The 15011-nt window shown below is 37.6% G+C and overlaps 2 protein-coding genes across 2 annotated transcripts; both read left to right on the top strand.

The window, feature by feature from the left end:
- Positions 1-299: 299 nt before the first annotated feature.
- Positions 300-7800, top strand: LOC132117851 (PRA1 family protein 3-like). Its single transcript, XM_059527167.1, has 3 exons — positions 300-499; positions 5064-5281; positions 7008-7800. The coding sequence occupies exons 1-3, from the start codon at positions 321-323 to the stop codon at positions 7181-7183; spliced, it is 573 nt and encodes a 190-aa protein (XP_059383150.1). The 5' UTR covers positions 300-320; the 3' UTR covers positions 7184-7800.
- Positions 7801-8530: 730 nt separating this feature from the next.
- On the top strand, positions 8531-14590 carry LOC132117850 (serine/arginine-rich splicing factor 6-like). Its single transcript, XM_059527166.1, has 6 exons — positions 8531-8724; positions 10021-10223; positions 11606-11721; positions 11850-12052; positions 13598-13675; positions 13751-14590. Exons 1-6 carry the CDS (start codon positions 8618-8620, stop codon positions 14184-14186), a joined length of 1143 nt encoding a protein of 380 aa, XP_059383149.1. The 5' UTR covers positions 8531-8617; the 3' UTR covers positions 14187-14590.
- The last annotated feature ends 421 nt before the right edge of the window (positions 14591-15011 follow it).

Raw genomic sequence — 15011 nt, 5'->3', positions numbered from 1 at the left:
TCTAACACTATTAGCGAGCAAGATGCGAATTTATGCAAGTATGGTTAACTATGGGTCTCAAACGGAAGACTGCTCAGTACTACACGTCATTCAGATCATTTTCGTGGATCGACGTTCAGCGACGTTTGATGACGCAGCAGCCGAGATATGCAGCTTTCGTTTGATGCTGCAGTCTTCTTCAGAGAGGCACCATAGTCTTGTTGAACTGAAAACGGCTCTGAATGAGGAGTCGATTCCCTTTGATTCGAATCCTAGGAGTCGACTCTCGATTCCCAACGCCTCTGAATCGATTCCCATCCAGCCCTAGCTCACAGAACATCATGGCAGGGATGGAGCTCGCGCACTTCAGACCGTGGGGGGATTTCTTCCCTGGTTTTGACAGCTTCTCCAAACCCGATGTGTCTGATTTAAGCAAATGGAATAACAGAGTGATCAGCAATCTGCTTTATTATCAGACCAACTACTTTGCAGCCGCTATCGTCGTAATTCTGATTGTCGGGTATGTAGAGGTCTTAAATACCTTAATCATGTATGTTTACTAGTGTAGCCTATGCATCATTCAGTGTGTTATCAAAGATTGATCCAGAGTGTTGTGCGTGTTTATTATTTTTATAAGCTTGAATCAATGTCGTACGCAGCTTGGCTAGAGTAAACTCCTCCTCCATTTAATGCGTTGACTGTAACGAGTCGTGAGAAGTGTTTGTGTCTCTGAGAGGGATGTTGAAGCTGGACCCACCCTTCTTCGGCTGTGTGCTGTTGTCCTGGAATCAGTGAATCACTGCAGGCTCTGGAAATGTGTTTCACTGACGGTCCTGAACGCAGCTCGTTTTATGACAAATGATACAAACAGGATTCCGGGGGACCGTGACATGTAACCTTACATGTTTAAAAGTCCCACGAATATATATATATATATATATATATATATATATATATATATATATATATATATATATATATATATATATATATATATATATATATATATATATATTATTAAATATAATAGTGCTATTCAAAATAAACTATTTTGAATAGCACATGTATGCAATGTATAATTGCAGAACAAATATATACGTTGTATTGAACATTAGGAGCATCAGATTTTGTGTGAAAATAAATCATTAAAATTGTTTATTTTGTTTAAAAATCTTAAATACATGTATGAGGTGGCAAGAGGGGCCTTTTACCCCACACACGGGTACAACATACAAATACGTAAGCTAAAATAATGTTTCATATGTTAAATAATGTCTCAGTTTATACTTGTTCAAAACAATCACTTTAGCAAAGTTTGTACTTTTTTCAGCTTGTTTTGAAAAATAAAGGAATTTTTTTTTCAATAAATATACTGTCATTTAAATACATTAATATAAAAATATATTTTAAAATACAGAAAAATGATTTTAATAAGTAAAAATACTGAAAGTATTGAAGGAGATCCAATAATAATTGAATATATATTTACAGTAGTAACAACAAATTATATTTTATAATATGATATGATCAATATCATGTTTCATTCTAAACATGGTGATTATATCTAATATGGGCACCAAACATAATATATAATATCTACCATCTGAATCTGAACATGTCATGTCAACAAATGGAAAAGTCAGCCATCTATTAATTATCATGATAATTACTGCACGCCTTTAACCCCAACAGCGGGGCGCCTTTTTACCCCAAATACCATAATTTTACATATTTTTTCGTTATTTAAAAATAGTTGCTTCAGTTATCTTAAACAAAACTGAAAATCATAAAGGAGACATTTGTCTCAAAATATATTACTTAATTTTAGTGATTCTCATTTGCTATTTAAATCTACAACATTTTAAAATACAAGCAGATGTTTTGGAAAGTGCTACGCCACGTTTATGTGCCTTCTAGTGGTTTAGAGGAAAATAATATCAAAGGCACCTTTTACCCCGTGGCACTTCAGCCCTGCTATACCCTGTAAATTAAATATAATAGCATGCAAGTAAAACTCTAAAAACTAAGTTTTAAACAAACATTAACATTTTAAAATCATAATTAACTTCAGTTTTAAGACTGTGTTAACCGGACGTTGCTACCAACTTTATTTCAGTGTAGTGACATATTTCCATCTTAAACTGAATATTAGTTAGAGTGCTTTAGGCTGCACGATTAATCAAACGCAATTAATCACGATTGTCATGAACATTTAGTCAGTAAAGCCGGTTCTGTAATCAGCAGTAAATCTCCATCACCTGCTTTCAGGTGGAGCAACATTTAATACATTTTACTCCAAACTCACTTCACTTCACTCACTTCACTTAAAATAAACACTTCTGAGATTATGTGGCTTCTCAAACAGAATAATTAAAGCACACAATATTTCACTGTATTCTAAGCAGTAATAATGAATATGTCGATATTAGCATTTCATTATAGATTTATTATAGATATTTTATTATGATGGAAATTATAATAAGAACAACTCAGATAAACCATATTTTGTTGTAGTCGTGTATTTATTTGTCACGTTGAATTGGATTGGATTTTGAATTGGATTTTCAGCAAGAGAGCGCCCTCTGGCCTTCGAGTGGAGATTTACTGCTGATCACAGAACTGTGCTTCTTTGCATTACAATCGCAGCTTCAGCCTAATCACGATTTATTGCCCTTGTGATTTAATTTTGATTAATTGTGCAGCCATAGAGGGCGTGGTCAGAGATTATTTTATTGTTAGGAGATGAGAGGGTCTGTATTACTTACTATTGGAGAAACCGTAACCGCTAACTTGGATCACGTGTGTCTTAATAGCCAATCACAGGCTGTCACTAACTTTCAGTCAGAGTTGTGCGACACTTGATTGCAGTAGGCCCGGACCAGAATATTCGATTATTCGATTTTTGTCCAGTGTCATTAAATTTTCAGTTCTGAGATTCAAATATTCTTCTTTTTTTTCGAATACCTGGCATCCCCCTCAAAACGGTTCTCATTCGACCTTGAATATAAATGCTCCACGATTTAACGTTGTGATTCAGTTCATCTGTAAGAGAAGACAAAAATGTTGAAGACCTCAGACAAAGGCAGTGTGCCACATGTGTGGTTTTAAACTGGTCTACACCACTTCTGTAAGTAGTACACCTATAGTAGTCTATTATTATTGGCTTAATAAACTAGCTGCTTTATCTGCCATGGTAATCAGTAATTTCACACATGATAAAAATGTGCACTTAATTTGCTTGGAAAATACTTCCAAGTTCAGTAGCCCAGCCTAATAATAATGTATCTATATTAAAACTATAGCTCTTAACTGACCTGTGTGTTTTGTATCACTAGTGCAGTGTTCGTTCTCGGAGCATATAAGCCCTGCCCACCTGAGGCATGCTGCTTCTGGCTCACGCTGTTCTGTAGTTTATTAAAAGTTGTTTAATTCTAAACGTGTCACGTGTCCATATTCCACCAAAATGTGACACTGGACTCCCTTGGGTCCGCAGCAACATGGTTCTCGACATAATATAAAATGCAAACAGACACACAGAGATTCCTGACTTTATTAGAGAAAAGAATATGTTTAGCCCCTCCCTCCGAAGCTTCGAATATTCTGTGTTGATTACTACCAAAGCTTCGAAGCTCAAAGGACCAGCCCTAGTTTACAGATACCATATGAACAAATGGAAAGTGCCATAACCTGAATCCTACATGTCGCAAAAAAAATCAGTGACCTCTCTTATAAAAGGGCATTTGTTTCATGGTAAACTCTAAAAACAGTTCAATCCAAAAGTTTTGTTGAAGATTACCGAAACAAATTTTTTTTCTGCAGAGTAACTTTCACAGATTAATTGTTCACATCAAGAATAGCAATGTGCACTAGAAAAGTAAATAAAGTCCATTTTAATTTAATGCAGACTTTAAGGCTTCCTTTATTTCTTTCTTTCTTTTATTCCTTTACAAAGTTTTACAATTCTTTATTTAAAAAAATGTATTTATTTATGTTAAAGCAATGGTTGAAAAGGCCAATTCACATCAAGAATGGCAATTATATTAGCAGCCACACATAAGCACAATAACATTATATTTATTATAAGCACATACTGAGGTTAGACTTTAACGATAACTTGAGAAGTATACTGATAACTAACATAAGTATACCGATAACTATACTGATCATTTAAAATATGCAGATAATTGAAATAAAACTATACCAACAACTTAAGATATCTTTACTGATAACGTATGATAGCAATACCGATAACTTAAGATATCTTTACGATAACTTATTATAGCTACACCGATAACGTATGATAGCAATACTGATAACTTAAGATATCTTTACGATAACTTATTATAACTACACCGATAACTTATGATAGCAATACCGATAACTTAAGATATCTTTACGGTATCTTATTATAGCAACACCGATAACTTAAGATATCTGTACCGATAACTTATGATAGCAATACAGATAACTTAAGATATCTTTACCAACAACTTATTATAGCAATACCATTAACTTAAGATATCTTTACCGATAACTTATGATAGCAATACAGATAACTTAAGATATCTTTACCAACAACTTATTATAGCAATACCATTAACTTAAGATATCTTTACCGATAACTTATTATAGCAATACCAATAACTTAAGATATCTTTACCAACAACTTATTATAGCAATACCATTAACTTAAGATATCTTTACCAACAACTTATTATAGCAATACCATTAACTTAAGATATATTTACAGATAACTTATGATAGCAATACAGATAACTTATGATATCTTTACGATAACTTATTATAGCTACAGCGATAACTTAAGATATCTTAAGTTTACAGATAACTTAAGATATCTTTACCAACAACTTATTATAGCAATACCAATAACTTAAGATATCTTTACCAACAATATATGATAGCAATACCATTTACTTAACAGAGTGTCCCAACTGAATACATCCTGACATTAGGAGCCCTGTTTTATCACCCGTTTGATGCAGCATCTATATATATATGTGTGTTATAATAACAGTAATGGTGATTAATTGATGTGCATTAGATGTGTGGTGTGGTGTTTGCAGGTGTCTGAACCCGCTGGGCATGTTTCTTGGTGGAGCGGTCGTGGCTCTGGTCTTCATGGGCTCGGTGTGGGCAGGAGAGAATAAAGCTGTGATCAAGAACTTCAAGAAGAGAAATCCCACCCTGTTTGTTGTGGGTGTCCTGGGAATCAGCTACTTCCTGTTGTCCTTGTGTGGAGGAGTGATGGTGTTTCTCTTTGGTATCACATTCCCCATGCTCTGTGAGTACTAGTGTTAGATCATTATTTATATATATATATATATATATATATATATATATATATATATATATATCATTTTTAATATGTTTTCTAGGACTTTATACTGATATTAACTGCTGTGGATGCTGCATCACCCCAAAACAAATACTAAGTTTGGTCACAAGTGCCATTGTAGAAATACTCTGTTCACAGGCATATTTGTCACCCACACTCTCAGAAATAAAGCTGTCAAAAGTGGGTTTTCACAGCCATGCCATTAATGACAAAAACCTTTCAGTTAGCAGTTCTTTAAAAGAACCACTTTTCTTAAAAATGTAAAAATTTGATCTTTTCACTATAAGGAACCTTTTATGCAATGGAAAGTTTAAAAGTTTTCTGATTAAACCATTAATACCAATAAGGAAGCTTTATTTGTAAAAGTGCAGGATTACTTTTGCAAATGAATGTAAAGTGTTTGAGGTTACTCAGAGAAAGTGCAAGTATTTATGTATAATTTATGTCTTATTCTAATAATACAGCTGTTCTGTCGAGCAGTAACGACTGATGACATCTCACGTTTGACACATGCCTTTTATTACTTTAAGTGTAAAAATCCTTCCTGTCAATTATCCATTGACAAAAAGAAAACACTTCCTGGTTTAAGTTTTTCACTGAAAAATTATTAAAACATTTTTGCTAACAAAAAAAAAAGCCAACATAAAACAAAATTTGAATAGTAGATGAAAATGTAGCCTTGACTAACTGAAATAAGCACTAATATTATGAACTGGAGATGAATAAAATCTAGACCTGAAATAAAAAAAACTCACAAGACACAAGCACATAACCGAATTGCCCAAATTAAACTAAAATACAAAATTAAAACTGAAAGTTTAAAAAATAAAAGCTAATTCAAAATATAAAACCTGTAATAGAATATAAATAATAACAAATAATAGCAACCCTTTCTTAACTTTATTTCTTCTGTGGAACATAAACAAAGATATTTTGGGATTTGTATGGACTTCAAAAATAGACTTAGACTCTATTTGAACAGAAAGTTTGGAACGACATGAAGGTGAGTAAATGATCAGAGACTTGTCATCTTTGTGTAAACTAAGGCTTTAATGTTGGAGGATTTGAGCTAGTTCAGTATATCAGTCACAGAGACATGATCGACAGATCTCTTCTCGGTTCTTTGACGATTATTACTCACTCAGAGTCAGGCTGCATGGGGATTTCAGGGTACTGCGGATAACAGGCAGAGATCTAGCAGCATGTTTTGCTTGTAGTCATAGCAACACAAAACATCATCATCTAATTATACTATATTCAGTTTTAGCAGAACAGATTCCTGGAAACGTCTCTGCCTGAAACCACAGCATGAGTCTGCTCTATGACTACAAGTGTGATAAGGTCTTAAAATAACTCTACATTCGGTGCACTCTAAAGACTGAATAAATAAAGATTTGAAATTATATCTATGAATTAAATGAATTAAATTGTATTAATTTATTGTATGTACTTGTTTAAAAAAGTAATATCCTGCAAAAGGAAAGACTGCATTGCATCCACTGGGCCAGTACTGTACCCTGGGCTTAATGGGAAAGATGCACGTTCACTGGAAACACTAATAGAGCAACTGAGCTCTGAATACTGGAGAGATGGCCTTCTCTGTCATCAGTCTCATGTCTCATATGTGTTCTGTCGTGGTTTTGTTGCTGAAGTCTTGTGTTTTGCCCTGCAGTGATCCTCATCCACGCTTCTCTGAGACTTCGCAGCATGAAGAACAAGTTGGAGAACAAGATCGAGGGTGTTGGCCTGAAGAAGACGCCCATGGGAGTCATACTGGATCTCCTGGATCAACAAGAAGAGAAATTTAACAAAATCCAGGATTTCTTGGAGAGTAAGCTGAAAGATTGAGCATCAACCGCCTCAGTGTCCACTACATGCCGCCACTCTTTCTTCTTGAGTTGTTTTGTGTTTGACAGCCAAATACCAAAATGAAAATATCTTGTTTAAATGCCAAAGTATGATGCATACATGTTTGTCACGTCACAAGGAACTGATGACAATGCTGTGGTTTGGTTCTTGCTAGTATGAGACTGTCTGTCAAACTCTTGTGCTAGCCTGCTTATATTAACATTTAGTCTATTTATTTTTATTTTTTTGTTTTTATACATGATGAATTAGAATAAAAGTGTATGCTTTGTAAAGTCTGAATAGATTTCTATTGACAGAGACACTGAAAGCACTTTGAAATATTGTGGATTTGGTCATACCTTATTTTCCCCTGTGGTGAAACGATCATCGTTCTTCTATTGCACATTTCTAATAGTAATGAAATGTTTTCATTTGAGCTGAAATGATATATGATTGAAGAGTGTGTATTGCATGTTTTATTTCTTCTTTTATTAAATTTTATTTTTGGCTAATGCAAGCTCTGCAGTGAACAAACATTTACATGCTTCTGAAATCAATGCACAAAAAACGGTTTGTTTGCTGTTTTGCACAGATTTAATAAAGGTGGAATGTGGAAACGTGTGGGCATGATACAAGCCAGTACAAAGTAAACACCCCTTTGGCAGAAATCAGACTGTCCAAACATGACGTTTCATTTGAAATAATGAATTGAGGTACAGTATGTTTGGGATTGAGATCAGGCATGCCATTGTGTAGCTTTAATCTAACTATGGGCTACCGATGATTATAACTAGTTAACTTTTTTATTTTTTTTATTATTTTTTTTTATATGCAAAGGTAGTATAATACAAAGAATAGTGTTATAAATGTACATATTTTAAAAAACTTAAGAGGATTTACAATGCTTATGACCGTTAAAAGCGTCATCGCAGTCTTGTGAAAAGGGTCCTTCATTCGTCAAAGCGCAAAGGATTGTGGGTAATATTAGCCGTGTGCACGGATCCACACTTCAAAATAGTAAATAGTAGACCAAATACTATGCTTTGGGACAAACACATAGTATTTAGGATGGATAGTATGAACATTGGGACGCAGGGTTAGTTTGGATGGGGCGCTCTAGATCGAAGAAACTTTTTTCTCGATTATTGTGTTTTTTTGAACATTAAAGCATGTCAACATATTCTGTTACACCAAATACACAAAATAATAATCTTTAAAAAAGCTGACCCCTTAAAATTTCCCTCATTCCCGTTAATGTTTCATACTCCAGTCCAGTTGGTGGCGGTAATACACCATAACTTGGCTTGTCAACCGCTATTAAATCGTACAAGAAGAAGATCGAAGAACTTCCGGTTCACGATCGGACAAAAGCCTGTCTCTGCTGGTCTTAAAGCTGGAGATAATCCGTTGCTGCTGAGCTCGAGCGGAGTCAAGATGCCTCGAGTGTACATCGGCCGTCTGAGCTATAATGTCCGCGAGAAAGACATCCAGCGGTTCTTCGGAGGCTATGGGAAGCTCCTGGAGGTGGATCTGAAGAACGGGTGAGTTATTTCATCTGCACGCGACACAATAATAAAGCGCCACACGATGACGCTAGGGTCCGCGCGCAGCGCTGCCGCCATTAAACCATTCCGTGACGCGGAACTACTGGTTGGTTTTTAGCTGCAACAAAGCTATATAACAATAGACTTAAACGGAATTGCCATTTTTGAACGAATGTGAGTTTGTTTGTTTGCGGCGGTTGATTAACGTCATGCGGCGATACTGAGCTCTATTCGGCGGGACGTGTTTTGTTTTGGTTGTTGGTTGAAGCTGATTCTCTCGCCACGTTTACGGCCGAAGCGCCTCCACTGTCTCGGGCCTAGAGACCACCGCAGCAGCACACACACACACTGGAGCTGATGGGCGGAGCGAGCGATGAAACAACATCATAACACCTACACTTACTGATTCAATGTTAATTCTGTTACGACTTTACAATTATAACTAACATTTATATGAACTATCTCACACACTTCACTTGGCGTGTTGATTTAAGAAAGCCAACATACTGTTTTTCGATCTCAACTAATAAACTAATATTTCTGACTCCTACAGCTTTAAGACCGTCTGTCTAGACAGGCCTAAAACTTTGGACTTGCTAACTACATGTTAAACCATACTAACTAATCCGGGCCGTACACTTGCAACGAACTAAAACATGTTAGCAATAAGCTAAAGATTCCTAGCACGAACCAGAGCACCCCCAGAAGACATTAGTAACCCCTGACTATCTAATGGATGTCATGGTCTTCATTTCTAGCTTAAAACAGTTCAAACTAGAAATGTAAAATATTAAAGCTTTCTCAAGCCTGTATCAGTTTTTGACAAACCTATTTAGGTCGTTACTTTCATTGCTGGCCTGGTTGTAATTAATCACATTGATTATGCAATTTAAGAGAGAACTGCACCAGATTTTCATTTGTGTCTCAGTTGCTGTTGCATTAAAGTAAATTTGCAGGTTTATAATTTTGTGTACTTTGCAATCTTCAATTACAAGCTGAGGCCTGAATTTGTCTCAAGGATTTGGAAAACTGAAAGTGTAAAAACAAAAGCAAGATTAATTTTTTTTTTTCTTCACATTAGGTCTTTAAAGGCAGATCTTATCTCATTGTGTTAATGGGTTCTTATAATGCTTTCAATAACATTATCAAATGACCAACCCTTTTGAGCGGCAGAGCGCCTGAGGTCATGAGATTGACCTCCAGGAGCAGCTTTGATCAGTGACACACATTGTTGGGGTCCATTCCCTCTGTCCACTGCTCTGATGCCTGTCCTCATCCGTTCTGTGCTCGTAGGTACGGCTTCGTTGAGTTCGAGGACACCCATGATGCAGACGACGCCGTGTATGAGCTGAACGGTAAAGAGCTGTGTGGAGAGCGGGTGATGGTGGAGCACGCCCGGGGTCCTCGCCGGGACCGCGACAGCTATGGAGGAGGAGGAGGAGGAGGAGGGGGTTATTATGGTGGAGGAGGAGGTGGTGGAGGAGGAGGACGCAGCAGTAAGTAATGCATTGCATTGAGCACTTGTTTTTACTATTTATTCTATTAACCAGATCATTCTTGGAGGATATTACAAGTGTAAGCAAGCATGTAACAAAACTTGCTACCCAGTATTATGCTCCAGCAGGTGTTATGTTGCTTACAAGTGTTTATTTTTTATTATGTTTTTCTCTGTCCCTTTTGCTGCTAATTCAAGCAGTTTTTGATTTCTGTATTCGCATTTACAGAATACCAAACACCATGCTGGCAAAATCACATTTCAGCTGCTGATGAAAATGCTATTAAAAAGGATGATGTTTTTGTTTCCCTTGCCTGCCTTTTTAGTAAAGAAAGCCAAATCAGCTGCACACAGCTTTCTGGATTCCTTGTCTTCATTATGATGTTCATGTAATTCTAATGAAATGTCATAAATGAACATTAAGCCTTTAGCCCAGTCATATCAAGGCAAGTCCTTCCTCAAGTGTTTATTTTTCGCACTTTAATTTCACCAATTCGACTATCTTAAAACATGTTTTGTTTTAGATTACATGCTTCTACCATTTAAAAAAAAAAAAAAACATTTCTATATATAAAGGGTGTTTTATATGATCGTGTTTCTTTTCCCAATATGCCATTTTCTTTTGTTCTTGAGTTTAAGCTTGTGTTCTAGCCCAGTGGAAACTAAGCATCAAAGTTCATGTTTAAGTCTAATTTTATTTCCAATTTGATTTTCATAATAACAAAGTCCTTGATGTTTCAATTTGAAAGAGTCCAGTGGGGGCTGAGGCTGAGTCCAAGTGTCGTTGTGGCTAAGATGACTACCTGACCGGTTTGGCCTTGGCCTCTTCACCTTACAATGTGTGTGTGACCTTTGCCCCTTGATGCTTTGGCTGACCTAACCGGAAGCCAAGATGACCGCAGCCTTTTGCCAATAGACCAGGGGTGATGGTGAGGAATGACACTAGTTATTGCTATGTTGTCCATATGGAAAGCCTCTAGCCAGGATGTAATAGAAATACCTAAAATGGAGACATTGGGTTACACTAGCATTTCTGTACGGGCAAATCGAGATGCTCAAGGCAAGGATTTGTAATCCTAAATCTTAAAACATTTAAATGTATCATGCTGCCTATCGAAAAATAAGTTTTGCCCTGAAAGGCCAAGAATGGTCTGGTCAGCCTTATGTGTGTCTTATCAGTTTCTCTTTTATCCAAATAGTAGTGCCTTTTCTGGGAGGCAGCAAACTGCTCTTGAGTCTGAACAGGTTGGCAATAAGCAACAGAGGGCAAATATGACTTGTATTTTCTCTTAGGTTCTAATGTAAAATCAATGGCGCTTGTCTTTCCCTGATTTCTCTGTTGTAAGAAGATCTTTTTATGTTCCCTTCCCTTTTCTTAAAAAGGTGGTTACAGCAGCAGAAGTCGTCCTGGAAGGGACAAGTATGGCCCTCCCGTTCGCACTGAGTACCGTCTCATTGTGGAGAATCTGTCTAGTCGCTGCAGTTGGCAAGACCTCAAGGTAACGGTTGAGGAGTTTCATTAATAAAATTAAAAAAAAAATCATCTCTCTGCATCACTATTTATAATTGAAGGAAGTACCGTGCCATCGCCAGCAGTGTTGAGGTGAAGTTTGGCTTCCTTTTGTAGGATTTCATGCGACAGGCAGGTGAAGTGACCTACGCAGATGCCCATAAGGAGCGTGCCAATGAGGGCGTGATTGAGTTCCGCTCCTACTCTGACATGCGGAGAGCTGTGGAGAAACTGGATGGAACCGACATCAATGGCAGGAAGATTCGTCTGGTTGAAGACAAGCAGCGCCGTCGTCGCTCCTACTCTGGCAGCCGCTCTCGGTGAGTTCACTTATCAACAACAAGTGCAAATCACCAGTTTCTGATGAACCTGTTTGTGTTGTGCCCTAGTGCTGCAACGATGCGTCGACGTCATCGATTACGTCGACATGCGTGAAATGCGTCGATGCGTCACACTGTTTACATCTCGCATAATGGCATACTTTAGATTACAAGTTATTGGTATGATCACCCGTAGCGGCTGAAGTAAGGATAAAATAAAAAATAAATTAAGTCTGTGTTGGCGCGGGTTTCGAACACATATTAGGGACCGTTCACATATCGCGCCTAAAAACGCGTGGAAAACGCTAGTCGCGCCGCTTTCTCCTTCTTTCCAAAGCGCTCTGGCAGTTGCACCCCTGGGGCGTCTGCCGTTGCTAAGCAACCATGACCTGCACTCTCAATGAAGACGCGGAAATGCCAGAAAAGGATAAATGGATTTGCAGCTCTAAAAATCGCTTGCAGTAGCTCTGCTACTAAATTTATTTAAAAATGGCAATCCATATACAGCTATGATCAGCTGTTCCCTTATCTAAGCTGAGCTTTCAACGTTGTTACGGGAAAGGATGAAGCTGATTGGTTAGTTCTTGTCACATGACCTGCGGTGCGCTTGCGGCATTCTGAAAAGTTGAGATGTTTTTAACTCGATGCGGTGCGGACGCGCTTGTTTTCGCGTGCGCGTCGCGAGCGCGTCGCTTCCATTATGAGCGCGCATACCGCGCGCCTACATTGTAAATAACGAATTTGAGCGCGCAAAAGACGCGATATGTGAACTGCCCCTTAAAAGACAGCGCCCCCCGAGACAACAGTCACAGACCACTGAGCTACCCAGAATCAGCTCCAGATCTCTGGAACAGAACTCTGACTACATTTTATGGTTTGTGATGCTAAAGAACATTTCATGACGTCTCGGACAACTGTAAATTTGTAGCTACTGTGGTTTAATTATAAATGCTATCGTAAACTCATATTTACCATAGTAAAATAATTGTCTTTGCCTCTTTATTTTTGTATAGTGTAAAAACTTCAACCACATTGGTTGAAAATGAATAAAGGTTGAAATTTTATATTAGAAGTTGTACTTATATTTTTTTGTAAAGTTATCCAAAGGATTCATTAGGTAATCAAAAAAGAACATTAGATTATTTATTGTAATAAAAATAATCGTTATAGTTGTCGACTAATCGAAAAAAATAATTGTTAGATTAGTCGACAGAAAAAATAATCGTTAGTTGCAGCTCTATTGTGCCCCTAGATTGGCATTGGCATCTCACAGGACTGGGATCTTGCTGGGTGGGCACTTTTCACCCCTGGTGTACCACACGGTTCTATCCTGGGTCATATTTAATTGCTGATTATGATGTTAAAAGGCTGTTCTCAAACCCTCCCATCTTTGTTTGGACAATCAGTCCCTTGCCATCTGAATGCTGAAGGGTGCTGCTTTTATTACAGCCTCAGTATTTGTTTACAGTTGACTTTGCATATTAGACTGGGATAAGAGTAGGTATGTTTAACAAAAAATTAATTATACATCTTTTCTCCCCCCAGTTCTCGTAGCCGGCGTCGTTCTCGTAGTAGGAGTCGCCGTAGCAGCCGTTCTCGGAGCAACTCGAGATCTCGCTCAAGGTATTAAAATGAAAAGTGATTGAACATAAATGAGTGTTTGTATCCCTTCTTTCAGCTGCTGTTTGTCTTCTGTAGGTCTCGCTCTCGCCGGCACCGCTCCCGTTCCAGGTCGGGACACAGGTCTCGTTCCAAATCTCCATCGAGCAAGTCTCGCTCGCGCAACCGTAAATCCCGTTCTCGCTCCCGCACACAAAAATCTCGCAGTCGATCAACCAGTCGCAAGTCTCGGTCCCGCTCTGACGAGCGCAAGTCCCGCTCTAAGAGCACTTCTAAAGTGAAGTCAGATCGTGGATGCTCCAAGGAGAAATCGGTCAGCAGGAAATCTAGGAGTAGATCGGCTTCACCGATGGAGAATGGCGACGGGGATCGTGCCAAGTCTGCTTCTCGCTCTCCATCACCTCAGGCGGAGAAAATCCAGTGCAAGTCTCCAGACAGGCATTCACACTCGCGCTCTAAATCTGGCTCACGCTCTAAATCCCGCTCCCGTTCCAGATCTGCATCCCAAGATTAGTATTAAGTGTGGTCTGATTTTTATTTTTATTTTTTCACCCTTCTTACGAGTCCAGCTGTCCAGGATAGTTTTCTAATTATCATGATGGGATCCAGGTCCAAGGCATTTCATGTTTTATTTTACTTTTATTTTATAGTAAAAGTGAATCACCACTTCAATTTTTATATTCATAACAATAGCATGAAAATAAGTGATTTAATTTTGTGTGCTGCATGTCAGTCATTTTTATAAGCCATGATCCTCTGTGGTGTGTGGCTGGAAGAGTCGTCTTGGGAAGGAAACGAAAAGCCACTGCATCTTTTGGCTTGTAAAACTATTATCTGAAAAATCTGGGCCTTGATTTCTTCATGTAGTAATTTGTTGAAAACTGTCTGATTTTGTTTCATTAAAATCCAGTCTATTTACTTTGTTGTTGTGTTTTCTTTTTAATGCCTTTTCACCAAAAAACATTGATTTTTTTTTGTAAAGGGCTGTACTTATTTTTCTTTCTTGCAAGATGAGTGGTGATCGAGGCCTGTTAAGACCAACATTTATAATAGCAGAGCTTTATTTTATAGTCCTTCCATTTGCACATACAGTGCAGGGTGTGCATGATTATGCAAGGTGATATTCTGATCATATTTTTTTTTTCAAGCACGTTTTAACATTTCCAAACCACATCAATCCTAATAACTACCATTTGTATTCAATCATTAGTAAGTGATGCATAGTTATCCATGAAGGCTGGAAGTGAAAATCTTATAACCAGGTGTGCATAATTAAGCAGATTTACTTTTACAGATAAAATGAGCCAAAAAAAAGATTCTACTTAGACTCAAAAGTCAA

Source organism: Carassius carassius, chromosome 37 (assembly GCF_963082965.1).
Source record: "Carassius carassius chromosome 37, fCarCar2.1, whole genome shotgun sequence".
Lineage (NCBI taxonomy): Eukaryota > Metazoa > Chordata > Actinopteri > Cypriniformes > Cyprinidae > Carassius > Carassius carassius.
This window is presented reverse-complemented; position numbering and strand designations above follow the sequence as displayed.

Coding starts and splice junctions, on each gene's coding strand:
- LOC132117851 (XM_059527167.1), top strand. CDS start 321: ATGGCAGGGATGGAGCTCGCGCACTTCAGACCGTGGGGGGATTTCTTC. Junction 500..5,063: donor GTCGTAATTCTGATTGTCGG/GTATGTAGAGGT, acceptor TGGTGTTTGCAG/GTGTCTGAACCCGCTGGGCA. Junction 5,282..7,007: donor TATCACATTCCCCATGCTCT/GTGAGTACTAGT, acceptor TTTGCCCTGCAG/TGATCCTCATCCACGCTTCT.
- LOC132117850 (XM_059527166.1), top strand. CDS start 8,618: ATGCCTCGAGTGTACATCGGCCGTCTGAGCTATAATGTCCGCGAGAAA. Junction 10,224..11,605: donor TGGAGGAGGAGGACGCAGCA/GTAAGTAATGCA, acceptor TTTCTTAAAAAG/GTGGTTACAGCAGCAGAAGT. Junction 11,722..11,849: donor GCAGTTGGCAAGACCTCAAG/GTAACGGTTGAG, acceptor TTCCTTTTGTAG/GATTTCATGCGACAGGCAGG.